Source organism: Lasiosphaeria miniovina, assembly GCF_030549165.1.
Source record: "Lasiosphaeria miniovina strain SMH2392-1A chromosome Unknown B0T26scaffold_9, whole genome shotgun sequence".
NCBI classification, from domain to species: domain Eukaryota; kingdom Fungi; phylum Ascomycota; class Sordariomycetes; order Sordariales; family Lasiosphaeriaceae; genus Lasiosphaeria; species Lasiosphaeria miniovina.
Window position 1 is genome coordinate 1,414,552 of NW_026848228.1, and position 24,940 is coordinate 1,439,491.

At 59.5% G+C, this 24,940-nt stretch overlaps 12 protein-coding genes across 12 annotated transcripts; 6 read left to right on the top strand and 6 right to left on the bottom strand.

Moving 5' to 3' along the window:
• The first annotated feature begins 1,364 nt into the window (after positions 1 to 1,364).
• On the top strand, positions 1,365 to 2,593 carry B0T26DRAFT_735458 (uncharacterized protein). The gene is made up of 2 exons (XM_060443241.1): positions 1,365 to 1,622; positions 1,709 to 2,593. The coding sequence occupies exons 1-2, from the start codon at positions 1,492 to 1,494 to the stop codon at positions 2,571 to 2,573; spliced, it is 996 nt and encodes a 331-aa protein (XP_060289640.1). The 5' UTR covers positions 1,365 to 1,491; the 3' UTR covers positions 2,574 to 2,593.
• Positions 2,594 to 2,841: 248 nt separating this feature from the next.
• On the bottom strand, positions 2,842 to 3,726 carry B0T26DRAFT_537811 (uncharacterized protein). The gene is made up of 3 exons (XM_060435553.1): positions 3,276 to 3,726; positions 3,118 to 3,210; positions 2,842 to 3,030 (listed from the first exon to the last, which is right to left on the bottom strand). The coding sequence occupies exons 1-3, from the start codon at positions 3,567 to 3,569 to the stop codon at positions 2,917 to 2,919; spliced, it is 501 nt and encodes a 166-aa protein (XP_060289641.1). The 5' UTR covers positions 3,570 to 3,726; the 3' UTR covers positions 2,842 to 2,916.
• B0T26DRAFT_537810 (uncharacterized protein) lies at positions 3,727 to 5,996 on the bottom strand. Its single transcript, XM_060435552.1, has 3 exons — positions 5,795 to 5,996; positions 5,306 to 5,719; positions 3,727 to 5,248 (listed from the first exon to the last, which is right to left on the bottom strand). Exons 1-3 carry the CDS (start codon positions 5,900 to 5,902, stop codon positions 3,884 to 3,886), a joined length of 1,887 nt encoding a protein of 628 aa, XP_060289642.1. The 5' UTR covers positions 5,903 to 5,996; the 3' UTR covers positions 3,727 to 3,883.
• Positions 5,997 to 6,748: 752 nt separating this feature from the next.
• On the top strand, positions 6,749 to 8,138 carry B0T26DRAFT_628488 (major facilitator superfamily domain-containing protein; the record flags this gene model as incomplete). Its single annotated transcript, XM_060436228.1, has 4 exons — positions 6,749 to 6,840; positions 6,921 to 7,062; positions 7,119 to 7,892; positions 7,947 to 8,138. Coding segments are annotated over 4 exons (1,200 nt in total), but the record flags the coding sequence as incomplete, so codon positions are not given.
• A 281-nt stretch (positions 8,139 to 8,419) lies between these two features.
• B0T26DRAFT_840938 (uncharacterized protein) lies at positions 8,420 to 10,693 on the bottom strand. The gene is made up of 2 exons (XM_060447546.1): positions 10,362 to 10,693; positions 8,420 to 10,276 (listed from the first exon to the last, which is right to left on the bottom strand). Exons 1-2 carry the CDS (start codon positions 10,679 to 10,681, stop codon positions 8,581 to 8,583), a joined length of 2,016 nt encoding a protein of 671 aa, XP_060289644.1. The 5' UTR covers positions 10,682 to 10,693; the 3' UTR covers positions 8,420 to 8,580.
• A 349-nt stretch (positions 10,694 to 11,042) lies between these two features.
• B0T26DRAFT_735465 (uncharacterized protein) lies at positions 11,043 to 11,435 on the top strand. The gene has a single exon (XM_060443242.1). The coding sequence runs from the start codon at positions 11,110 to 11,112 to the stop codon at positions 11,314 to 11,316; it is 207 nt and encodes a 68-aa protein (XP_060289645.1). The 5' UTR covers positions 11,043 to 11,109; the 3' UTR covers positions 11,317 to 11,435.
• Positions 11,436 to 14,401: 2,966 nt separating this feature from the next.
• Positions 14,402 to 15,738, top strand: B0T26DRAFT_744908 (D-amino acid oxidase-like protein; the record flags this gene model as incomplete). The annotated part of the gene is made up of 4 exons (XM_060444474.1): positions 14,402 to 14,424; positions 14,518 to 14,655; positions 14,753 to 14,850; positions 14,912 to 15,738. 4 exons carry the CDS (start codon positions 14,402 to 14,404, stop codon positions 15,736 to 15,738), a joined length of 1,086 nt encoding a protein of 361 aa, XP_060289646.1.
• A 393-nt stretch (positions 15,739 to 16,131) lies between these two features.
• On the top strand, positions 16,132 to 17,600 carry B0T26DRAFT_757948 (glycosyltransferase family 58 protein; the record flags this gene model as incomplete). Its single annotated transcript, XM_060446330.1, has 3 exons — positions 16,132 to 16,285; positions 16,379 to 16,623; positions 16,698 to 17,600. 3 exons carry the CDS (start codon positions 16,132 to 16,134, stop codon positions 17,598 to 17,600), a joined length of 1,302 nt encoding a protein of 433 aa, XP_060289647.1.
• Positions 17,601 to 17,663: 63 nt separating this feature from the next.
• B0T26DRAFT_615560 (uncharacterized protein) lies at positions 17,664 to 18,145 on the bottom strand (the record flags this gene model as incomplete). Its single annotated transcript, XM_060435975.1, has 2 exons — positions 17,664 to 17,754; positions 17,826 to 18,145. Coding segments are annotated over 2 exons (411 nt in total), but the record flags the coding sequence as incomplete, so codon positions are not given.
• Positions 18,146 to 18,866: 721 nt separating this feature from the next.
• On the top strand, positions 18,867 to 19,810 carry B0T26DRAFT_682070 (HAD-like domain-containing protein; the record flags this gene model as incomplete). Its single annotated transcript, XM_060440718.1, has 3 exons — positions 18,867 to 19,369; positions 19,455 to 19,603; positions 19,677 to 19,810. 3 exons carry the CDS (start codon positions 18,867 to 18,869, stop codon positions 19,808 to 19,810), a joined length of 786 nt encoding a protein of 261 aa, XP_060289649.1.
• Positions 19,811 to 20,121: 311 nt separating this feature from the next.
• On the bottom strand, positions 20,122 to 21,485 carry B0T26DRAFT_624470 (major facilitator superfamily domain-containing protein; the record flags this gene model as incomplete). The annotated part of the gene is made up of 3 exons (XM_060436140.1): positions 20,122 to 20,742; positions 20,788 to 21,247; positions 21,349 to 21,485. Coding segments are annotated over 3 exons (1,218 nt in total), but the record flags the coding sequence as incomplete, so codon positions are not given.
• A 2,141-nt stretch (positions 21,486 to 23,626) lies between these two features.
• Positions 23,627 to 24,867, bottom strand: B0T26DRAFT_735487 (uncharacterized protein). Its single transcript, XM_060443243.1, has 2 exons — positions 24,191 to 24,867; positions 23,627 to 24,113 (listed from the first exon to the last, which is right to left on the bottom strand). Exons 1-2 carry the CDS (start codon positions 24,718 to 24,720, stop codon positions 23,891 to 23,893), a joined length of 753 nt encoding a protein of 250 aa, XP_060289651.1. The 5' UTR covers positions 24,721 to 24,867; the 3' UTR covers positions 23,627 to 23,890.
• Between the last annotated feature and the right edge of the window lie 73 nt (positions 24,868 to 24,940).

Consider the following 24,940-nt stretch of genomic DNA (forward strand, 5'->3'; position numbering starts at 1 on the left):
CAGGTGGCAGCCGGCCGTGTGCATGGCAGGAACCGGCACGCTCGTGTGCTCCTTGACGAGACGCAGAGCGGCTTCTTCGTGGCGTGTGACGCGGCGCCCATACTTCCAGACGACGCCGCGAAAGATGTCGTCGATGGTGGCGCCAGATTGCTAGCTGATGCACCGCGCGTGGAAGTCGTCGTCATCGTCGTCGGTGTCTGAATACGAGGTTAGTATTCGCCAATCAGGACCCCTTGCAGTGGATGGATGATGTGATAATACCACTGGCCTGGCTCGGCGGGTCCTGTCGCTCCAAGGCTGGCGGGGGCGGGATTGCCATTGCAGGGTGTGCGTGCCCGCCGTCTTGGGAGGTGTCCGCCTTTAACGACGAAATGAGTAATGTCTTCCCGTTTGCGCATTGGCGCACTTTTTGCGGGCACGACGGTGTGGGGCCGTCTCCCACAGGTGCATGCATATCGGTTCCTCACAGGTGCATATCCGTGCCTACCTTGCCCAGTAGGACTAGTTGGGTTGTGCCACCCACTGACTGCCGTTCATATTAAGGGGCTGAGGGGCCGGCCTGGTTTCCGGACTGGTTTCCATTCTTAACTGGCGATTTTTGTCGAGCGAGGGAGACCTGAACGAGAACCCGACGTCTGTCCCTCAAGACCAAGCAAGAGCCAGCAAATCAAGCCAAAATGGAGCCCGTCGCACCTGCTGCTGCCCCTCTCGGCCTCCGCCTCCTATTATACAAGGCGGGTGGTGAACGCATCACGCCAGCCACAATGAGGCTGCAGCAGTTTAATCTATGCTAGGGGATGGCGAATAGATGGCCCCCTCGGCCAATTAATTTCGGAACCCGACATCCACGCCCTCTCTGTGCTTCGGGCGTCGTGTTTCGCAGACACCCGACTTGCGTCTTTCCGAGTCGGTGCCTGTCCCCGTTTCCTGATCGCACAGGTAACCCTCCCTCTTTTTGAGCATCTACCGTTCCCGGTTTTGCCTCGACTTTTTCGACGTTGTGTTTTCCGAGCGGCGAAATCTGCTCCAGCTTTTTGTACCCTATTTGTAAAAAACAACAGCCGGGACCGGTAGGACACAGTCCTAGTAGCATCGGCAGCACGAACACCCACTCACCATGCTCGCCTCCGGACACCCGTGTTGGAATTTCCTTTACCTCCTTGCTGTCGCCGTCCTCAATCTGGACATGGCCGACGGCCAGCTATCCACGCCCACGGCCGGCTTCATAGGGTGGTATATCGATTCCGGCCTCGCCATAAGTAATTACGTTTCCTTTGCCTTGCCTTGCCTGGCCTTGCCTGGCCTGGCCTTGCCTGGCCTTGCCTGGCCTTGCCTGGCCTTGCCTTGCCTGGCCTTGCCATTGCCATTGCCATTGCCATTGCCATTGTAATTGCCATTGCCATTGCAACTGTCATTGCCATTGCCATTGCCATTGCCGTGTGCTGTGAGGCTAACGCACCGTCTCCCGGCCCAGCCGAGCCCATCACCTGCATGGAGTCCGTCGAGACTATCGCCGTCCAAGGCTCACATGGGGCGTGCTGCGGCGGGGACTCTCCGTGTCGCATCTTTACAAACTGTCTGAGCAATGTCGCTGTCGAAGTCTCGGGCTCGACTTTCGTATGGTGAGTAATCACGCGCCATCGCAAGAACCGAGACTGGGGAGCACGCGAGACTGACTCGGTACTGTCTCGGCGGCGCGGTCAAACAGCCCCGGAGAGATGGTATGTCAGACAAGGAGCGTGTTCGACGCCCCGCAGTGCACGTCGGCCAGGCAAACCGACTTCTTCTGCCAGGCGAACGGATACAACAGCGCCAGCACCGTCTACCTCAACCTCGACGTGTCGACGACCTCCTCGGCCATGCCGACCGTGTCTGCCAGACCTGCCTGGTCTGCCACGTCAACCCCCCCGGCCACGTCTACCGAGTCGACCCCCCCGGCCACGTCTGCCAAGTCGGTCCCGTCTACCACGTCGGTCCCGTCAACCTCAACCCCTGCATCCTCGGTCATACCATCCTCCTCGACAGCATCCTCCTCGACAGCATCCTCCTCGACAGCATCCTCCTCGGCAGCATCCTCCTCGCCAATATCCTTCTCGAGAGTATCCTCTTCGACAGCATCCTCGGCCACATCAAAACTCGACCCTGCAGCCACATCCTTGACCGCGACGGCAGCAGCGGCCCCGTCACTAAACAGCACCTCGGCCGCCGCCGCCGCCGCCGAAACACCGCTAAGCACGTCTACGCCCGCGTGGATCGCCGGCGCCGTTATCGGGCCGCTCGCCGTTGCGGCGCTGGCCGGCCTGGCCTTTTGGCTAGGGAAGCGGCGGGCGGCGAGCAGGAGCAGCGGCAACCCGGCCGAGCTAGGAGTCGTATCACCAGGGGAAGGCGGTAGTTTCGAATACTCTACCCTAGACGAGGCCGCGGCCCTCAACCTGCTCGCGGGCAAGCCGTACGAGCAGCAGCGCTGGACCCGCGCCAGCGAGCTGGGCGGCGACCAGCCTGCTTATGCCGCCGCCGTGCCCCCGCTCAGCGAGGCGCCTGGGGAGGAGTTTGCTGTGAGGGAGTTGCCGTAGGGACGGGGTGGAGAGTGAGGGGTGTGAGGGGTGTGAGAGGGGTGAGGGGGGTGAGGGGGGTGAGAGGGGGTGGAATGGGAATCGGGGATGGATTAGCATTAACACAAATTTGAATTCATTCATACGTATATTGGAATTAGCAGAGAGGTTTGCCCCTTTTCAAGACGGATCCGGGTTGGCTAGGATCTTCTGATGAACATATATCGGCGGGGTCACTTGCTTCAGCTTGGAAAATGAGACTGTTTGCAGTTATGGAGAATCAGGTTGAGTGATGTACTTAGCCAACATACAAGCTCTAGCATTAGCAAATAAACCCCGAATACTTTGATCCGGCAAATTCTTCCTATGGATGGACACTCGCCTGCCCCAACCGGTCCCCGTCCGGCGAGTACCACAGCGGCAGCTCCCATCCCGCGCCGCCCCAGTCCATGTCAATGTCAAGCGAGTCCATGTCGAGCTGACAAACACAGGTTAGCAAAAACAAACGTCAACTCCACTAACAAACTAAATGCCACAGGAGAAGACAATCAGACAAATCACGAACATCAGGGTACCAGCTCTCCAGCCATCCGTGCGCTAGCGCATAGGCGGACGCGCTGCTGGGGGTGAGCAGTTGGTTGGCGCCAGCAGAGGCAGCCTGTTAGGAAAAGCACAATTAGCACCGTCCAAATCACCCGACAGCAAAGCCATCTAGCCACTCACCTCGACACCCCCATCCAAAGACGCAGACACCAATACTACAGCATCAGGAGGCTCCTGCTGCTCCTGCTGCTCCTGCTGCCTCGCAAAGTGGCGGCAGTGCAAGTCGAGGAAGCGCTGGGCGCAGTACGCCTTGGCGGCGGGGCGCGTGAGGGAGCCGAGGTGCACCTTGAGCAGCACCAGGGCGCCGCACATGGTCAGCGGGCCCCACGGCTCACCGAAGAGACAGCGTAGGTACCGGTCCTCGGTCAGGGGCAGGCACTGCTCAAGCAGTGCGACAGTCGATGCCGCGTTCATGGCCGCGAGGCTTAGATTGGTGTTGTTGCTAGGGCCTAGTTGGGTTAGGTGAGTTGTTAGTTTGTGTCTTTGTTGATGGGAATGGATGGAGGTGCGTTTCGGAGGGGAGACGAAAATAATAGAACACAAAAACAATTCTAAAGGAAAGGGGATAATAAAGAGAAGTAACAACACCACTCCAAAAAGGAGAGCCGGTCAACGCAATTACATCATTACAACCATGCCATGAAAACCAAAGCCAACAACAAGAAAAAAACCAACAAGAAAAAACCAACAAGAAAAAAACCAACAAGAACAAACCCAACAAAAAACCATCAAGAACAAAACCAACAACAAAACCAACAAGAACAAAACCAACAAGAACAACAAGAAACACAGTACCTACCTGCGACAGGACCAGGCTGCCCAACACCAATCCTCACAAGCGCCAGCGCCGCAACGAGCAAATCCTCGCGGACGAGCGCGAACGCCTGAACGCCAGCCTCCCCCAGGCGCACGTTGAGCACGAGCACGTCGCGCGCCGTGTGGTAGCAGAGGACCTCAGACAGGGACGAGAACCCGCCACTCCTCCCGCTGCCGCTCCCGCGCGCGAGGTGCGGGCGGTGCAGCGCCAGCAACGCCTCCTTGAGCTGGAATTGCAGCAGCGCGGAGACGAGCAGGGGCATGTTATTGTCACTGGCGGGTTTAGTTTCGCCGGTGTTGGAGGAGGAGGAAGAGGCGGCAGGCCACGTCGGCAGCGCGTCGAGCGCCTGCGTAATCTCCCGCGTATACCGCAGCACTTCGTCATACGGCAAGGCCACACCTGCCGCGCCGGCGAACAAGCGGCGCGAGATATCGAGACGCAGCGCCCAGCTGCGCGCGCTGAGCGCCTGGTAGGACGCGCGCGTGTAGTTCCCGTCGGGCATGGGTTCTGGAAGTGTCTTTGACGCCTGGCCAAACCCGTCGTCGTCAAGATTAGCCGGAGCCGGAGCCGGGCTGCCGCCGCCGTCGTCAAGACTGTGCAGCAGCGTCGGCAGGCCGTACTCGAAGGCGTTCTGCAGGTCGAGCTCGCGCAGGGCGGCCCACACGCGGCGCTTCATCTCGCGCAGGTACGGCGCGTCCGTCTTCGGAGGGTCGCAGTGCAGGCGGTGCAGGACGGCGTCCTGGACGAGCGCGCCGGTCTGGTTCCAGAAGCGCTTCTTGCGCATCGTGTTGGCGCGCTTGGCCAGGTACACGAGGCACGCGGTCTGGAAGTACACCAGCTGCTTGCGGCACTTGGCCTTCGCGCCGCGCTGGCTGATCCACGCGTCAGCGGCGTGCGCCCACTTGGGCGCTGACGCGCGGTGCGCGGGTGACGTGTCTGGCGCGCAGACGGCGGCGATGGACAGCATGCAGAGTACGAGCACAGTCAGGGCCGGGTGGCGGGTGCGGCCCGGGCTGCCGGAAGCCGGCCAGAAGCTGGCGTACAGGGCCTCGAAGCTGGGCACGTGGACGATGCGGTGGACGTGTTCGAGATAGGTCAGATAGAAGGCCACGAGGGCGTCCGTGGCATCTTGGGGCGGGAGCAGGGCCTCGAGCGTGGCGGCGTCGGGGCTGCCGGTGTACGTGGTGCACGTCGCCTTGATCTTCTTGAGGCTGACGCCGCGCGGCCGGAAGCACTCGTCGGCGGCTTCCCTGATGAAGGGGAACAGCTGGGGGACCTAGCACGCGTGACAATGTGAGAACGGACGCGGTTGGGACGAGTGAGGAAGACCCACCTCATCAAACGACCGGAACAGGGTGTGCTGGCTGTAGTAGCCGGGCGGACACCTGTCCCTAAGGTCCAAGAGCTCGGCATTGCCGGAGTCGCCGTGGACAGGGATAGTAGGCCCTTGCTCCTCGTCGAGCTCGTCGGGCAACAATGTCTGGCCGGAATCGGCGGTGCCGGCATCGCGCAGCGAGGGGGTCGCTGTCTCGGCGAGGGACGGCTTCGACAGCACAAGCGCTCTCAGCTCGGCCACCTCGGCGCGCAGCTGCTGGATCAGGGCCGTGTTGTGGCCGGCCTGCGAGTGGTTTGCAGTGGTGCTTGACGCAGCCCGGAGTGGCCGTCTTGTTCCGGCGCCGAACGAGCACAGCTCGGGCCGGCCCGACCGCACACACCGCTGGCACGGCAGGTTGCGGTCACAGCCCAGCTACGGCGGTCCGGCCGTGTCCCGTCAGTAATTAATTAATCAGCTACAGACGCGCGCGGAACAGTTGGTCGGTACCTTTTTGGCCCTGCACTCGCCGCAGCTGAGCCGCATCCGGTTCCTCCGAGCCTGGCCGCCGGGGCGCTGGGGGCGCGCAGCCGACCCTTCATTGGCCGCTTCTGACATGGCAGTGGTCCTACTGCGAATATACACACGGCGTGTTGCGCAGAGGGGGAAGCAGGGGAAGCAGTGATGAAATTGGAAAAGTCTCGCAAAGCCGTATATCACCGAGGCGATAAAGCAAAGACCAGGAATTGGCGGCGCGGTTGAACTCACGCAGCGGACTTAACAGGCGGTGCGGAGATCCGATCATCTCCGCGCCGCCCCCTGAAAGGATTGGTAAACACTCCAACGGCCGGCCATGTCCGATCATGTCCGATCATATCCGATTACCCTCGGGAAGACCTGCGCGCATCAATCCCTTGGAGCCATTTCCTCGGGATACCGAGTAGTTAATCAAGTGGCAGAAATTTGGCAGAAATTTGAATTGTTAATTTTGTTGGCGTCTTGTTACCTCTCTGCAGCCAATCTCTTCGATTTGACTGGCTTCGCTCCACGCGAGATCCCATCCTAGCAACTAGCCATCTTCCCACAAAACAGACGCGGCGGAGGAATCGGACATGGCCGGCACTCAACCTCCTCAGCTAACCTACGTACCTAATGCAGCTTGAGCCTTTCCGTTCTTTCTTGGTTTATTTACTCGCGTCCCATCCGAGCAGACAGACGACACCCGTCAGAAGTTAGCCTTCACCCCCCCTTTCTTACGAGCCCATCTTTCCCTCAGGCTCTGCCATACACACCGCAGCCAACATGCCGTCCTCCTCGACGTCGTCCACAGCAGCAGATGAGCACGCGCCGCAGCTGGCTGCCGGCCCTGTGCTATTGGGAGAAACCGACGCCGACGCCAAGCCAGCCGACGCCAAGCCAACCGACACGGTCGAGCAGAAAGAGCCCCCGCCAGAAGCCCTGCCCGAGTTCCCCGAGGGCGGCACGCGGGCGTGGCTGGTCGTGTTTGGGTGCTGGTGCACATCGTTTGCGTCGTTTGGGATCGTCAACTCGTTTGGGTGCGTCTTTCTTGGCCGAGTCAAGCCAGATGATTATCGTTTGTGTGTGAGAACTCGCCGCTGACGGATTTTCATCTCAGAGTCTACGAGACGTACTACCTCGAGACGTTCCTCGCTGGCTACTCGCCGTCGACGGTCGCGTGGATCGGCTCGATCCAAGCGTTCGCGCAGTTCTCGGCCACGCTGCTCAGTGGCCCGTTGTCGGACCGCTACGGGCCCCTGGTATTTCTTGTCTCCCCTCTCCCCCACGCTCCGTCGGTACTAACACTCGTCCACAGGTCGTCATCTGGCCCTTCTCAGCGCTGCTCGTCGTGGCCGTCATGCTGACCAGCCTGTGCACGCAGTTCTACCAGTTCCTACTCTGCCAGGGGATCCTGCTGGGCACCGCGTGCGGGCTGATCTTTGCGCCGTCGCTGAGCGTCGTGGGGCACTACTTCTTCCGCCGGCGGGCCATGGCCATGGCGTACGCGTCGACGGGGTCGACCATCGGCGGCACGCTGTTCCCGGTGGTGCTCACGCGGCTGATCCCCGACGCGGACGCGGGGGGCGTCGGCTTCGCGTGGGCGCAGCGCGTCACGGGGTTTATCTGCCTGTTCCTGCTGCTAATCGCCGCGGTAACCATCCGCCCGGGCCCGTTCCGGCGCACCGGCGGCAGCCTGATCCTGTTCGAGGCGTTTGCGAGCCCCGCGTACTCGCTGCAGGTGCTGGGGCTGTTCCTGGTGGTGCTGGGCTTCTTCACGCCGTATTTTTACGTCGCCGCGTACGCGCAGGCGCATGGCGTTTCTGCCGGGCTGGCATCGTACTTGTTCGCCGTCATCAATGCCGGGTCCTTCACCGGGCGCGTGCTGGGGGGCACGTTCGCGCAGCACGTCGGCCAGTTCAACGTGGTCACGCTGGCGTGCTACGCGTCGGCCGTGCTGCTGTTCGCCTGGCTGAGCATCACGTCGGCCGCGGGGCTCGTCGTGTTGTGCATCTTGTACGGCGCGTCCAGCGGCATCATCATCGCGCTGATGATGTCGACGGTGGCGCACTGCGCGCCGCGCCCGACGCAGGTGAGCAAGAGAGCCTCCGCTAACACCCCTAACCAGGTCCTAACGTGGCAGCAGATCGGCGCCTACATCGGCCAGCTGACCTTCATCATCGGCTTCGCGGGGCTGGCGGGCGCGCCCACCACGGGCGCGCTGATCGGGAACGAGGGCGACTACGCCCGGGGCACCATCTTCAGCGCGTCCGTCATCATGGCCGGCGCTGTCGTGTTCACGGTGGCGAGATACTACTACGCCAAGGACAAGTGGATTGCCTGAGTAACTGCAAAGCAGTCCCGCCGTTGCGCGGTGTAAAGGGGCTTGATGGAAAGCCGTCCATGCGTGCTCCCCGCCGAGTCAGAGTATATATTGTTGTGGTGCTTGTGGTGGCTCTCAACGGCGGCCGAGTTCCGTTTGTGCTTCGGCCGACTGACAGTGGATATATGTTTCTCGAGGCATGCTACACGGCGGGATGCATACACGAGAACCTCGCATACACGAGAACCTCATCGTGAGCCAACCTCATCGTGAGCCAAGAAGAGATGTCTCAGTTATGGTAGAGTGAAGTACGATTCTCGTCAACTAAGTGCTTGAGGCACCATGACGTTGATCGAAATGTAATACGATTATCGATTGCCTATCAAGATTCCCCATAACTACGGAAGTATACCCCGCCGTAGTCTCTAAGGCTCTAAATAAATATGCGGTTGTTAATTCACTCCGCCGTCGAAAAGCGCAGGATGCTGCTCTCGCGCCTGAGCTGGCGCACATCGCCCTCGAGGCCGAACCCGTAGCGCACGCCACTCGTCTGCGATTCCCCTCCCACCACTGCCGGCGATTCCCCTCCCACTGCCGGCGATTCCCCTCCCACTGCCGGCGCAGCAACATCCCCGACCAGCCCGTAGCCGGCGCGAAGCCTCTTGACCTCGGCCGGCACGGTGCTGTAGTGCGTAGCGCCGCCGCCGCCGTCCCAACGGGCCCTATCGAGGGCGGGGCCGCGCGTGGCGGCAACGACGCTGGAGAAGTGCGTGTCGCGCACGGCGCCGTTGTTGTCGGCGACGGCGAGCGCACCGGCAGCGACTCCGACGAGCGCCAGCAGGATGGCGATGCCGTAGACGATCCACAGGTCGCGTGCGTGGTACTTGTACTGGTTCTGCGTCCTTGATTTGACGCAGGGAAAGCTGTAGTCTGCCGCGGCTCCGTTGGTGCCGGCCGGCAGCGTGCCGCTCTGCTCCTGCGAGCGCGCCGCCCAGGCGACGACGGCGAACTGCGGCGTGCTAAGAATCGACAGGATGATGTCCTCGTAGAAGCGCTGCACGAGGTCCTGCAGATTGGCGTACGGGAAGAAATTCGTGCGCGGGTCGAGGAGCTTCGTTTGGATGGCGTTGGTGTTGACGATGGGGTTGACCAAGTCCTTGTCCATCTCGACGGTGCCGTTCAGGAAGTAGCGCACCAGGATGCTGAGCGAGTGGTAGGCGGCCGTACGTCGGTAGCGCGCCACGTCGTTCGGATATATGTAGTTGTCCTCGGGCACCGCGGTGGTGTTATCAGCAGTGCCATCGTCGGCGTCGATATCCGGGACAAAGGTCGTGTTGACGACGGGCCGCATAAAGGTCGCGTTCTTGACTGTCGTGGTCTGCGCGCCTTCAGTGTAGTTGAATACGACGGCGTAGTCCGTCTCGTAGTTCTCGCAGGCAAACAGCTTGGGCACGAAGGCGCCCGCCCATGCCGGATCTGACTCGTTGGTCGGCACGGGCTTGCTCGGGTCTGCCAACACGGCGTAACCGATCCACACGACGGGCTCGGTGCGGAACGCGCCCAGGTGCTTGGGATATGGTGGCGGCGTTTTGGGAATGCCTCCGATCCCCACGTCGTCCATTTGCTTGGTCGAGTACTCGCCCCCGCTGGTGAATGCGTAGTAACTGTACGGCCCGCGGGGCAGAATCATGTCCGTGTCAAAGGGCGGCGCGATGCTCCCAGACTCTTGGGTGAGGTTGGCCGGCTCGACGCCCACGCCACTGGCCAGTTCGGTACACTTGTACCCGGGCCCCGTAAAGGCGATCTCGAAGGAGCAGTTCCAGCCGCTGCCGCACGTCTCGGCCTGCGCGTTCTTGCGCATGAGGGCCTCTCCCATAAAGGCGCCAATCGAGGCCGTCTGGTAGAAGTTGGGGCTGGGTCCGGTGTAGTAGTCGAACCAGCCCTCTGGATCCGAGTCGGCCGGCTTGGTCGTATTCCAAAACGACAACGGGGATTCAAAGAGCGGCCCAATCTTGGCAGGGTCGCGCCACTCGTAAGTGTCCTCAAAGGCGAAGTTGAGAGTGCGTATGCCCGGACACATGTCGCTCGCCACGGTGGTGGCTGGCTCCACGAGGAGCGTGTTGGCGGTGAGAATGACCATGAGCGGCGCGAGCCTTCAAGACGGGGGGGGTACATGTCATGTGGTGAGCGGCAAGCCCTGCATGTGAGTTATGGGAGAGCGGAAGAGCCTCCACTCACCAGATAAACACGGCCAGCGAGACCGCTATCCTTGCGCTCTTGGCCAGCTCCCAATTCCAGAGAGAAGCGAGGTTGTTTGGCGCCGAGAACAGCGAGTCAAGGGCGGCGACTGTCATCAGGCGCTTCCGCACCGTTGTCCAGACGCGCTGCTCAAAGGCAATGACGACGGCGGCGCAGAGGCCGGCCTTGGCTGCAAAGGCGAGCAGGGTGCCGTAGCGCAGCATCTGGAGCTGGTCGGAGGCCGGCTTGCCGTCGAGCGAGTTGTAGTAGACGTGGTGCGCAATGGCGAAGGCGACGCCAAGCATAAACAAGAGATACATGGTCCACGACGAGGTAAGGTGCCACGGCGACACTGACCCTTCGACTCGCCGACGAGGCGGCGGCCCGTTCCCGGGTCCGACCTCGGCCCCATAACCATTGGCATCTCCAAACGAGCTCGCCGGGAAGGGAGGAGGATAAGGCGGCGCACCGCGCGTCTTGGAGAACTTTGAGCGGAAGAAGCCTAGGCAGACTGGCTGTAGGTCGGCTTGGGTCTGTAGCAATTTGGTCTTGTCGTCTTCGAGTTGGTGGGGAGGTTGAGCGTCTGGAGCCTCTGGGCTCGCGTGGGGTGGCGAGTACGGGGACGGGAACGGGGACAGGGACAGGAATGGAGACGGGGACGGGGACGGGAATGGAGACGGGGACGGGAATGGAGACGGGGACGGGGACGGGGACGGAGACGGGAACATGGTAGTTGCATTATCCTGGAATGGGTCGTAGGGGCCCGCCTGCGACGGGTCCGGGTAGTTGCTGTATTGGTAGGGGCTTTCTCTTTCTGGCGGGTGCAGCGGCACCGACGCGTGTGCTTCCGATGTCCGCGGATCGGGCCCCAAGCCGGCGGCGACAGACTGGGTCTGAGTCCAGCCGCTGTTGTTGGGCCCGATATCGTGGAGCGGCACCGGGCTTGACGTCATGACGCCGAAGTGATTAATTCGCTAATCCTTTGCGCTCCATCTTTAGCAATTAATTGCGGTGCTTATAGGTGTAGGTTCAGACTTTGATCGAGGAATTGGCATGTAAGGAAGTGGAGCGCGTGTGCGAGGTTGATGAATGCCCGGCCCGCAATTCCCAGGACCGAAAAGTTGGAACTCGACATGGATGGACATGGCGGGTCTTGGGTGGGGGTTGGTCACTCGCTGCGTGTGATGGGCGGCGGAGTAGCTCCACCCTGCCGAACAAATCGAAATAGAAGTCCGCCCGTGTCTCGAGTTTAGGGCATTTTCGTATTTTCTTCGCTTTTCGTTTTTGGGCACATGCATCCGCATTCGTGTTGGACCCGCCAGCCCCTCAGCTCTTGGCCAATGGCGGCCGCCTCTCCCCTTCAGGGCCGCCTCTCTGTCTGGCTGCCACTGGGTGTTGGCACCAGCCACGATGGATGCGACGGAGCTAGCCAAAGGGGCTGATTCGCCATTCGTACTGACAACCTGGCTGGCTTCATGCCCTCGGCTCGGACTCCAGACGTGACACAGCCTACTCCTTCTAAAAACAGCCGGTGCGAGAAGGCCGCCCCCGCAATTGGCGCGATCGCACTTGGCGTCGATCCGAATCGGGCGCGCAATCTCGATTCGGACCAGTTCGAGATGTCCTTAATTTACCAAATGGCAAATGCATGTCAGTGCTCGGGCCGCAACCCATCCGCCGCTCGACGCCACAAACGTCCGCGAGCTCGCACTGAAACCATCCGAGCCCCTTGGAATCAATTGACGTGAGTAATCAGAGCGGCGGGGACCATCAGACAGAACTGCTCGCGTAAATAACAATGATACTTGATACCTGTCGCAAAGAGTTCAACAGAAACAACCCGGGTCCCGTATCACATGATATATGCCTGATATATGCCTGTATCGAATGCCCTGTAGCGAACTGTCGCAGTTCATTCATCATTCTTTTACACTTGGGTATTCGATAATAAATTAACATTTTACTTTTTTTTAAACGGCAACAAGCAGCCAAGTGCTCCCTCTTCTGAATTGATTCCCTTTGAAGGCGCATCTGATCCCTACAGCACGTCAGTTTCTGCAAGTCTCGAATAGCAACTATGTGGTAGTTCAGAAAGAAGCACACTCTTTCCCTCTTTGCTAATTTTTATTTACCAGTCTCTCCGATCCAAACTCTTTACGTTGCCCTAATAGCAAAGACGGCGCGGATACAATTTATCAATACCAAGTCGCCTCAACAACACCACCTCTTTTGACATTAAGATGGCTCCGGCTCACTGTTTGTTGGAATGACAAGGTCATTCGTACTGGTCACTATAGTAACCGTTGCGAAAGAAGGGGGGGTTTGGTGTTGTATTCTTCTTTGTCTACCAAAAAGATCACGAACTACGGACACGAAGGCGCTCAGTCAGGGTACCCGCGGTCACGTGCTGCACCACGTGTTTGGGCGGGTGTGGCCCGTGCGCTGAACCTGATTAATCGGTAATTCCTACACTTGTTTTACCTTGTGTACTATCACGGCTCAGTCAACGTAAAGAGACAGGGCTGCAGTAATCATCGCTGAATTCGTAGAATCTAAAGATGAAGAAGGAAGCTATGACGGGGACCGCGCAGGGCGCGGGGAAATGGGTAGTTGTGGGCCACGTGATACGTCAGGCACAGACCACACTCTAAACAGGAGCCTGTCCAGGCCATGCCGTGACATGTACAGGCTCTCGTCTGAATAGAACACATTAGCCGTTTCTTGAATTTGAACAGACATTTATGGTAATGATCTGAGTTCTGCAGCCTTCAAAACGTATCTCGCCAAAGCCACAGCCTCTGCTTCCACTTTCACAGGATTTGCGTTGAGACAGTAGATCGGGAAGCTATTACGAAAATAGTTAAAATCCTAGAAAGTTAAAATCCTAGAAAGGTTTCCCGTGAGTCGTCGGCATGTCCTCTTGGCCAGTCAATAAAGATTGAATCTGCGGGTCCGAAAGTAATTCAACTCATACAATAGTAGATTAGTAGTTAATATCTATTAGTTATATTCTAACAATTTCTAGGGGCGCCAGCAAGCGAGCAGAAACTCAACAACCCTATCCGACTATCGGCGCACACAATAATCGACGGCATGTCGTTGGTATTCGAAGGCGTAATCGGTAACATCAGACGAGTAGTAGCGGCAGCTCGTGCCGCACGAACACGTGGGCGTCTCATCCTTTCGGCTCCACGTGCATTGATTATATTAATTACATCGGTAGTTAAAGCAGAGACTGGGCCGCCTCTGTGTCTCGTGTCTCGCCCACGCACAGTTTGTTGCCGTGGAACAGGCTCGATGCCCTTCAATGGGTAGTCGATTCTATGTGGAGGCGATTTACCCCGTCCTGACAGCCCCAAACCCCGAGCCCACGGAGATGCGAGCAAGTAGGAACCTAGATAACTCAGTGAGCGCTTGGCTTCCAAATGTAGCAGGTCTTATTCTGGTCCATCAGCCGGCTCCACCGCGCATATCTTTTTACGGCGTACGGAGCAACTTATTCGCTTCTGGAGTGAAAATTAGAGGCCAGCATAGACGAAACTTTGGATTTTGGCACGACGTTTAAGCAGATTCCCTCCCCACTAGTATACCAAATCCACCCATCCACTTGCCAAGCTGCGTGCACAGCGTTCCAACTAGACGCAGATTGCAGGGAGCATTCATTGCAGGGACCACCCATTGCAGCGACCACCCATTGCAGCTCAGGTTTCTTATCGGCCTCCCACCGTGCCCCGGACGGCTAAGCGCGAGAGCGGATAGATTCAGCTCCGCATACGGTGCAACCCCCAAGGCCGGCATGAGTCAAGCGGGGACCGGATTGGTTGTGGGGCTGCTGCGCGCTGGTGCGGGGAGGCCGTGGCGCGGCAGAGCCGGCGATCGCACGTTGGGTATTTGAGAAGGGAGGAGAAGGGAGCTCCCAGATCGAGTTGCGTAAAAAAACAAAGAGAGAAACACTCTGTCCGTTGCACGAGCTAGGCTAATTAGCAACTCACCTCACCCACACTCGACATCGAACGAGACAGAACCAATCGCACTCCACAATGCCCAACTTTGTCGTCCTCGGGTGGGTCTGAGTCTCCACTCTCCGGTACCGGCGGCCGTTTGAGAGGGTACAATTCGGAGAGCATGCACTGACCTACGACGACGAACCATGCAGAGCCGGCGTCAGCGGCCTCACCTGCGCACTGCAGCTGGCCAAGCAGGAGGGCAACGTGGTGACGGTGGTGGCCAAGCACATGCCTGGCGACTACGACATTGAGTACACGTCGCCGTGGGCCGGCGCCAACTTCCTTCCGTACGTCGTCACGCCCGTGCACGTCCCGTCCCATTACCCACCGGCCAATTCGTGCCAATGGCTTACTCACTGCGCGTCGGCGTCGTCCTGCATGTAGCATGGCCCTGGAAGCCGGCAGCCGCTACGAGAGGCGGACGTGGCCCGAGCTGAAGCGGCTCGCGGCCGAGGTGCCCGAGGCGGGCATCCATTTCCAGAGTGGGTTTTGGCCTGCTGCCACTTTGCTGTTTGCCTCTCTGACTGACACGCAACCCGGCAGAGGTGCACGTGATGCGCTGCAAGAAGGACGAGCCGACGGGGTTCCGGCTGGCGCTGTCGGACGGCCTGTTCGCGCCAGACCCATGGTACAAGGCAGTGGTGGACGACTACCGGGAGCTGCCGGCCAGCGAGCTGCCGGCCCACATGCACTCGGGGGCCGAGTGGACGTCGGTGTGCATCAATACGACCATGTATTTATGCTGGCTGGCGGGGCAGTGCGCGGCGCGCGGCGTGGTGCTGAAGCGCGCCGTGGTCGGCCACGTGGCCGAGGCGGCCGGGCTCGCCGAAGGGGGCGGTAGGCGGGCCGACGTGGTGATCAACGCGACGGGGCTGCTGGCGTGCCGGCTCGGCGGCGTCATGGACGCGGCCGTGTACCCGGCGCGGGGCCAGACGGTGCTGGTGCGCAACGAGAACGCCAACACCATGTACGCGGCCAGTGGGACCGACCATGGTGCGGACCAGCTGTGCTACACCATGACACGGGCGGCCGGTGGCGGGACCATCCTGGGCGGCACGTACGAGAAGGGCAACTGGGACCCGAACCCGGACCCGAACACGGCCGTGGCCATCATGAAGCGGGCCGTCGAGGCGCAGCCGCAGCTGGCGGGCGGGCGCGGCATCGAGGGCCTCGACGTCATCCGCCACGGCGTGGGCCTGCGCCCGGCGCGCGAGGGCGGCGTGCGCATCGAGAAGGAGCTCATCAACGGCGTCTGGGTCGTCCACAACTACGGCCACGCCGGCTGGGGGTACCAGGGCAGCTACGGCTGCGCCGAGCACGTCCTCGAGCTGGTCGACGAGATTGTCGCCAATACCAAGTCCAAGCTGTAGTCTGGCGTCCAAGCTGTAGTCTGGCCTTGGTCTTGCGTTGCGTCTGTACCGTAGGACTGATAGGCACATAATAATATGATGATATTGTATTTGCCTCTTAGCTTCACCGACGCCGATGTTATTTGTGTGACTTGAGGAGCGGCTTGAGACGACGTTCATTTTCGATCCTTTTTATAGTGCATTCTGTAGGTGATACGTGCTGTAAGACAGGGGCTGTGAGACGTCCCAGCCGACGCACTTTAGGCATTGGCAGGTTGCCCCACTTGGCGGCACCAGCCGCAGCGACCGACTTGGACAGCTTGCCAGAGCTCGAGCGTCACCTCTTCCCGCCACCTTTTCCCGCTCTCTGCCACGACCAGAGTCAACAAAATCCGCTCCCCCCCAACACACATCATGGCGGACAGATCACCGCCGCCGCTGCACCAGCATGCGATTGGGCTTGCGCTCGACGTTGCGAACGGCCGCCATTCCCTCTCCAAGCTCATCCCGCCGGCGCTCTTCCTGGCCGACGCGTTGCTCTGCAGCCTAATCATCTGGAGAGTCCCCTGTAAGCACACCCCCTTCGTCCATTGCCCCTATTCGGACCGCCCGGCCGCGACACGACGCACGCATAGCTGACACTTTTCTCCCTTCTGGGCAGACACCGAGATCGACTGGGTCGCATACATGGAGCAGGTCGCGCAGGTCGTCTCGGGCGAGCGCGACTACACGGCCATCGAGGGCGGCACCGGGCCGCTGGTCTACCCGGCCGCCCACGTCTACATCTACACGGGGCTCTACTACGCGACGGACCGCGGGGCCGACATTCTGCTGGCCCAGCAGCTCTTTGCCGTGCTCTACATGGCCACCCTGGCCGTGGTGATGGCGTGCTACAGGCAGGCAAAGGTATGCAGGCGGACAAGGGAAAAGGAACCCTGGCACGACATGGAGACATGGCTGACAGGTTGAGGATAAAACAGGCGCCGCCGTACGTCTTCCCCCTGCTCATCCTCTCGAAGCGGCTGCACAGCATTTTCGTCCTCCGCTGCTTCAACGACTGCTTCGCCGTGCTGTTTCTCTGGCTGGCCATATTCTGCTTACAGCGGCGGCGCTGGGAGCTCGCCGCGGTGCTCTACTCGTGCGGCGTGGCCGTCAAGATGTCGCTGTTGCTCGCCCTGCCGGCCGTGGCCATTGTGCTGTTCCTCGGGAGCGGTCTCCAGCCGAGCCTGCGGCACGCAGCCGTCATGGTGCTCGTGCAGGTGCTCGTGGGCCTGCCGTTTCTCGCGCACAACCCCTGGGGTTACCTGGGCAGGGCCTTTGAGTTCTCGCGCCAGTTCTTCTTCAAGTGGACCGTCAACTGGCGGTTTACGGGAGAGGACGTGTTCCTGAGCAGGGGCTTCGCGCTCTCGCTGCTCGGGCTGCACGCCGCCGTGCTGCTGGGCCTCGTCACGACGCGCTGGCTAAAGCCCGCGCGCAAACCTATCCTGAGCTTGGCTGTCGCGGTCATGTCCGGGAAAGCGCCTTTTCTCCACGGTGAACAGCAGGCCGTGTCGCGCGACATCACGCCGCAGTATATTCTGACTACTGTGCTCTCGGCCAACGTGGTTGGCCTCCTCTTTGCCCGCTCCCTCCACTACCAATTCTACTCGTACCTCGCCTGGTCGACCCCGTTCCTTCTCTGGCGCAGCGGCACCCACCCCATTTTCCAATACGGTCTCTGGGCTGCGCAGGAGTGGGCCTGGAACGTGTTCCCTAGCACTCCCATTAGCTCCGGTATCGTAGTTGGCGTGCTAGCCACGACCGTCGCTCTCGTCTGGTGGGGCGCTCGAGAGGAATGGGAGCCGCGAGCGGCAGCGTCCAAGTCTGAGGCGGTCAAGCGGTAAGGGGAGTTTCGGCAGACGACGCAATCAATTGCATGCTCAGGGGCCTTCCTCGTCCTCGTCCTCGTCCTCGTCCTCCGAGTCGCTAGGCGGCATCTTCCCCACCGTCGAGTCCTCGTCCTCGTCGTCGTACGTATTTTTTGTAAACTGCTTGGGCCTGTTTCACCAGCAGATGTCAGCGAACGTCACTTGGGAGACTTGGCTCCTCGTGAGAGAAGTGATGCGCACCAGTAAGGCCGCTTCCTCCACTCCTTCTCGTCGCGCACGACATTAATGATCTCGCCCACGACCCTGCTGTTGGGCGCCCGCTCGTCCGCCGACGCCAGGTCCACCAGCACATAGCCGCCCCGCTTGATCCATATTGTGCTGCGGAACCGAGTCTCGAGCTCGACGAGGATGGGCTTCGTGTTGGGCAGCGTGCACGTGTAGAGGTTGTTGCCCTCGGCCTTCACGACGCGTGCGACAGATTGCGACTCGGCTAGCTGATCCGGCGGTGTCGCCGACTCTTCGGCGGCAGCTAGAACGTTGCTGCGTTTTGGTTTGCCCATGGTGGCGGCCCTCGTTTGCCCGCTTGATCTTGGGCGTCCGAGTTCGCTTCGCTTTGGGATGAGAAGTTGTAGGTCAGGAATAGCGGATGAATTTGCGCCCAACAACAAAGTTTGAACTTTTTGACGCCGTGGCGCCCAAAGCTCCCCACATCGAGTTTGGGGACGGTGGGGTTGAATGACCCGCGCACCGAATAACCCCGCTTTAGTTCGAACTACTTTGGCAATCGACGTTCACTGTCAATGGCAGTTTCCCTGCGAGGTTCCGCGGTATTTGAGCATCTAGCTCTCAATGGCTAACCCTAAATATTCGGTTGCCAATTTATTGGTTATAGTTGGACCATTGTGTTGTCTGGGAGGAGTTACGCTCCCCGAGTCAAGCTGTTTCACTGGAGCAGCAAGACTCCGGGGATGCTTGCCCCGCAAACGCCCGCTAGAGCTGCTGGTCCACTGCCAATCAGGCCCGGATCTGCCGACACCTGCTACTGTGGTACTAAACGGCTCAGGGGACTGCGCCTGAAGCGGCACCCCGAATACCTCGAGGCTTCATTGGGTTAACGATAAATATAACTCATACAACCACACTCACTCCAAACCCATGGGCTAGTAATCGTCAGGATAGACACGACTAGCAAACAACAGCCACATTCTAGGAGCCATTTTTTTATTCCAAAAGTCTTAGACTTACTTTACCACTCGCTCATTCACATAGACAGCGTCCAAGATGGGTTCCGCCGGCTCGCCCGACCTCGCTGCGCTTCCCGCGCTCGAGACGCGGCCCAAGTTCATCTTCTTCACCGACTTCGACGGCACCATCACGCAGCAGGACAGCAACGACTTCATGACGGACAACATCGGCTTCGGGGCCGCCAAGCGCAAGGAGAGCAACAAGGGCGTGCTGTTCGGGCAGCGCGACTTCCGCGACGCCTTCCAGGAGATGCTCGACAGCGTCACCACGCCCTTTGACCATTGCATCGACCTGCTGATCCGCAACATCGCGCTCGACGCCGGCTTCCGCGCCTTCTTTCACTGGGCCCGCGAGCACAACGTGCCCATTGTTGTTCTTAGCGGCGGCATGGAGCCCATCATCCGCGCCCTCTTCGAGCACTACCTTGGCAAGACCGACGCCGACTCGCTGCGCATCGTGAGCAACGCCGTCAAGGTGCGCCCCGGCAAGACGAGCATCAACGAGGAGGGCGGCTGGACTATCTCGTACCACGACGACAGGTAAGACTGCTTCTCGCTGTTTCGCTCTTGGTCCATGGGGCCGGGAGACAGTTATTTGTTGATAGCGACTGAACAAAATGCTTAGTGGATTCGGCCACGACAAGTCTCTGGAGATCCGGCCCTACGCGAACCTCCCGGCGGACGAGCGGCCGATTCTCTTCTACGCCGGTGACGGCATATCCGATCTCTCGGCGGCCAAGGAGACGGACTTGCTGTTTGCCAAGGCCGGCCGCGGTATGTTTCACGTCCCTTTGGGCTCCAAGCTTTTTTTTTTCTCCGTAACACGATTCCTGATTATGTCCCACAGACCTCGTTACGTATTGCGAGCGCGAGAATGTGCCCTTCACGACGTTTCGGGACTTCTCCGACATCCTCGCCACCGTCAAAGACATTGTAGCCGGCGACCTCAGCGTCAAAGATGCGGCGACGGGCAGAAAGTGAGATATGGGCGTCTGGCGGAGCTCTTCTCGAGTCCTCTTTTGTTCTTTGCAGATTATATTCTTCATAGAGATAGACTTATAGACACGGATGAACCTGCCCCAAAATCCGAGGGTATTGTTATTTTCAGCCACCAGCAAGATTAAACCTCGGAGAAAGCACGCCGTTCGTCAGCGCACCGTCCGTCAGCACGCCGTCCGTCCCTACGCCATTCTCTGCTTACATGACGGCGCCGACCAACGCCCAAGAACAACAAAACTGGATATACAACACACAAACATCTCCGTCGGAAGAACTCGAAGAGATCAGTCCGTCTTCTTGGGCCTGCTAGGCAGACCATACCAGCAGCCCATCATGCCGGCAAACAAGGCGATGGCGATGGGGTGCAGCACGAACGGGCCGACGGCCTGGGCGAGGATGCCCGTGGTGAAGGGCGCGACGGCGCCGCCGGAGCTGCCAAACGCCGAGATGACGCTCATGCCGCTGACGCGCTCGTGCTTGCTCATCATGCGCATGAACACGGCCGCCGAGCACGGGTAGACGGGGCCGAGCAACAGACCAACAAGCGCGACTGCGACGGCGCTCCCAACAACATTGGGCACGAGCCACACGACGAGCTCGAGCGCGGCCGCGCCGGCCACGACGCCATACACGAAGCGCCTCTCGCCGACGCGGTGCGCTGGTGCCGAGAGCAGGAAGCGGCCCAGGGTGATGCCGGCCCAGAACCCGGCTGTCACATAGCCGACAGACCCCTGCTCGCCGCCGCGCGTCTCGATCAGGAACGAGATGACCCAGCCCGAGATGCTCACCTCGGCGCCCTGGTACGCGAAGATGAACAGCGCACCCAGCAGCACCACGCGGCTCGACATGGCCGAGAACATGCCGGCGAGGTCGATGCGCTTCGCCGGGGCTTTGCTAGGGGTGGTGCCCTCAGCCTGCGTCCCAACCAGCGGCACCGGCTGCTGCTGCTGCTGCTGCACACCATCGGCGTCGTAGCCCCAGAACACGTAGGCGGAGAAGAAGGCGTTGAACAGCGCGAGGCCGAGCGGCAGCAGATAATACCTGCTCCAAGAGACACGAGCAGCCGAGACAAGAGCATTGGCAATAAGCGGGCCGACAGTCCCACCGATCCCATAGCTGCCGTGCATCAAGCCCAGGGCCGCCGTGCCGTTGCGCAGCGACCCGCAGAACACGTTGCCGACGGCCAGCGTGAAGGAGCTGCCGAAGCCGACCACGAGGAACGCCACCACGACGCCCGGGAACGGCGCCGTGCACGCCAGCGGGATGTAGCCCACCGCCACGATCAGCTGCGCCAGCGCCAGCATCCGCGCCCGCCCCAGCCGCTCCCGCACCACGTCGATGAATGCCGCCGCGCCGATGAAGCCCAGCGCGTTGCCGACGAAGATCAGCGACACGATCATGTACCCAATGTCGTAGTGTCTGTGGGTGTCGGAGTTAGCAATGCTGGGCTGGGCTGGGCTTCAAAACGTGCTGCCTTTGGATCATGGCCCGGAGAGGCTGATGGGCTGGGGAATGCATACTTCTCTATGGCGGGAATCAGGGTGCCCGGCGCGCTGTCAAACATGCCCTGGCAGAAGCTCATCAGGCACACGGCCAGCATGCGCCAGCGGTTGCCGTACGGCTCCGTGATGCTCTGCAGCATGGCGTCGACCTCGACGCCGCCGCCGTCGTGTGGGTGATCGGTGCTGCTGCCGTCGCCGGTCGGGGTGGCGGCCCGCGGAGTCGTCGGCCGGCTCATCTCCAGGTCGACGTCGTCGGCCGAGCTCGCGGCTGGGGAGCTCTGTGTGGGGACTGGGCTGGGAAGCGCCGCCTTGGGGGTAGGAGTGGAAGTGGTTGCTGTCCTGGGCAGGTGCGGCTTGAGCTCCATGGGCGGCGCGCGCTGGGGGGCGCTACGGTGTGTCCGCTGTGCGACGCGCTCGGGCGCTGAGGGCAGTGAGCCCGGCTCCCACTCGACGCTCGGTACCTCGTGGAGCATCATGATGCGGTCTACTGCCATGGCGAGAGTCTTGGCGTGGTGTTTTTTCCCCCTTCCTTGGCTAAGCTCGACTCCCGCGCAAGAGCCTAATGGGTTGTCAAACAGGTAAAGCCTGAACTGGATCAAAGTTGTTTATTTTAGCTTTCGGATGAGAGGCAACAGGCTCGGGAGTTGGCCTCGAGGGCGGAGTGGGGCGGCGGGCAACGTTGTATTTAGGTCGTGCCGTGGATGGAGACACACGCCAGAGTTCGCTATTGCAACGCTGTTCAGCAACCTGGCAAAGAGAGTAGGTAGGTAGCACACCGCCACGGGATACTGTGTTGTGTGGTTTTGGCCTTGGTTGGCATTCGTCAATGTCCCCAAGCTGGTGGAGGCTAAGATAGGTAGGGAGGTAGGTAGGTAGGTAGGTAGGTAGGTAGGTAGGTAGGTAGGTAGGTAGGTAGGTAGGTAGGTAGGTAGGTAGGTAGGTAGGTAGGTAGGTAGGGAGGGAGGTAGGGAGGCAGGTATTGGGGGTGGACCGCATGCAATCTGTACGCGTCCTGCCGCCGCCGAGCCACTGCCGATACCGAGTTTATTCTGCACTCTGCAGTGATGTTAGTCTAGACTGTGGAATTGCGGAAGCGGGGAAGTCGTCTTCTGACCTTTGCACGCACCTTCGACAATGAGAATCGGGTGCGATCTGCACCGCGTCCCATAATCGTTTGCGCCCAACAGGGCATCTCCGCCAGCGGATGCGCGACGCGCCCGCCAATATCGGAATCTGCCTCGATCGGAACCCAGTCGTCGGATGTGAGGCCCTTTGGCCCCCCCACGCTGTCAGACATGCTTGACAAGCAAAAGGGCTCGCCCCAATAACACGGTCGCATTCAGCGGACAAATTACCCACAGCCCAAACAGTTGGCGTGGTGGCCATGTAGGCTTGCAATAGCGTGCAAGACGGCCCGAATCCAAGAAGCTCCGGATCGAGGAGTTCCGCCTATCGCTGGCCTTGGCTGCCGACGGGGCGAAGGGTTAGGGTTTCTGTCTCGTGTCTGCGGCTGGACACCTCGGCCAATTGCTACCTCTCTCAAAAAAGTGTAAACTGCATGGCTCAGCTCCAAAAGAACGAAGATATCTAAAGTCACCTGTTAAAAGATATTTCGTTCGGCTTAGAATTTAGGGAGCCGGGGGAGGCTGCGCGGGTGATCCACCGCTCAAACACGGTGGAGCGCAAATTAGCTTCACCACAGCGCCAAAAGCTCCGCTACTTCAAAACAGCTCCACAAAGAAAATGACCAAAGAGTCATTTTCTTCAATGACCAAAATTGAAAAAAAAAAAAAAAAAGTAGCAAAAAAACATACAACACCAGGGATTCGCTGGTCGTCACCGACCCAACTACTAGTTGGGCCCTCATTGGCTTGTCTATGGGAGAGCGGACGGGATCCCGAATTTTCCAATGGGTATGGTCGTATGTGGTAGATACTGGAAGCAAGCTGTTCTATATTGGAAGGCTGTCGCTGCAGTGCGCAATGCACCATTCCTGCAAACATGTCAGCTAAATCTGTTGATGCAGTACGAGCTATATCGTGCTTCGTGCTTACCGGTGGCAGTTGTGCTAATTCACCATCGTATTTTCCTTGTTTCGGTCATTTCCACTTCGCCTAGAGCAACAGCCCAGAAAGAAGCTCTCTGATGTCTAAACGTCCACTTGTCTCAAATCATGTCTTTCGCTCTCTTGAGCATACTCGCTTCATAGTTATAACCTCTGGTTCTTCTTTTCAAGACTTTCTCAGCCACCCTTGCAGCAAAGCAAGTCTTACTTATTAGCACTGGGACATGCTTGTATATTTAATGTTTGAGTTTAAATTTAAATAACGTCTCTGACTAGGATATGAAGCACCTAGTATATCACGATCGATCCCCCAATTAGAAACGGCGTCCTTCCCCGTAGTTCCCATATGAAAGAAAAAGGGCAACACAACATATCAAATCAGCTTCATAAAGCTCCAGGAAATGAAAAGAGGAGTAAAGGGTTATAAACGGAAAGTTGAGGTCAGAGAGGTTCAACACACGGAAAAATTCACGCAGCAGCAGCCCGAAAAGAATCTCACTTGGCCAGCCCGTGCTTCTTCCTCCGGTGGCGAAGGAGGTTGTCGCCCCGCGTGATTATCTTTCCGCACTCGTCGCAGGGGAACTCCTCTAACATGCCGAGTTCCCGGGCGATATCTTTGTGTTTTGCCCGGATGTGCTTCTTCAACTCGCGCGTGTGGGTGGACCCGAGGTTGCAATATTTGCACTTCACGGGCCTGTAGATCTTTCGTTTCTCTCGCCTTTGATAACCCCGGCGTCGTTAGTATTTCCTTCTTTTCTTTCTGATCAGCTGGGAGGGGCATGGCACAAAACGTACGCTGAAATTTTCTCGGGGCGGCTTTGTTGGACGCGTGGTAGGCATTTGGGTTGAGACCTGGGCTGAGGTCGTGGGCTTGGCTCTGCCGGCAAAGGTAGCGATGATGACACCGGGTCGCGAGGTGCGAGGGCACGGTACCGGTCGAGATTCACAGTTCCGGAGTTTGGGTCCATCAGATTGCAGGGGGAACTAAGCGCCGCGGGCGGCGTGAATGGAAGGAGCGTTGCCCCTGGAGAATTGATCCAATTCTCGGTGCCTGCGGAGGAGCTAGCGGGCATAGATCCTGCCCAGGACGGTGTCCCGGTGGTGTCGCTCGCCATGTCAGGGATTACCTGTGTAGAATCAATACCCAGAAGGAGATCGGACCCTGCAAGTGGCGTGCCCGGGAGTACCGGGGCCCCTGGAGAAGTGCCCCAATTCTCGATGCCTGCTGATGAGCTAGTGGTGGAAGTAAACTCCCACCAGAACGGCGTCTGACTGTTAGCATCGCCCATCATTTCCAGGCCTAAAGGCTCCTGCATTGTCTGCATAAAACCGGGGTTTTCAAAGAAGTCCAAGGTCCTTAGGGGGAAATGTTGACCAAGGGCTGCCGGAGGGCTACCAAGAGAGGGGCCGGCAAGAACGCTGGCGGAGAAGTTGTCTTGTAGCTGCCCGGACAATCCTGAACCGTCAAGTGATGCCTCGAACGAGTAGGGTCTATCTAGGTCGGCAAGAACGCTAGCGTAGAAGTTGTCTTGTAGCTGCCTGGAC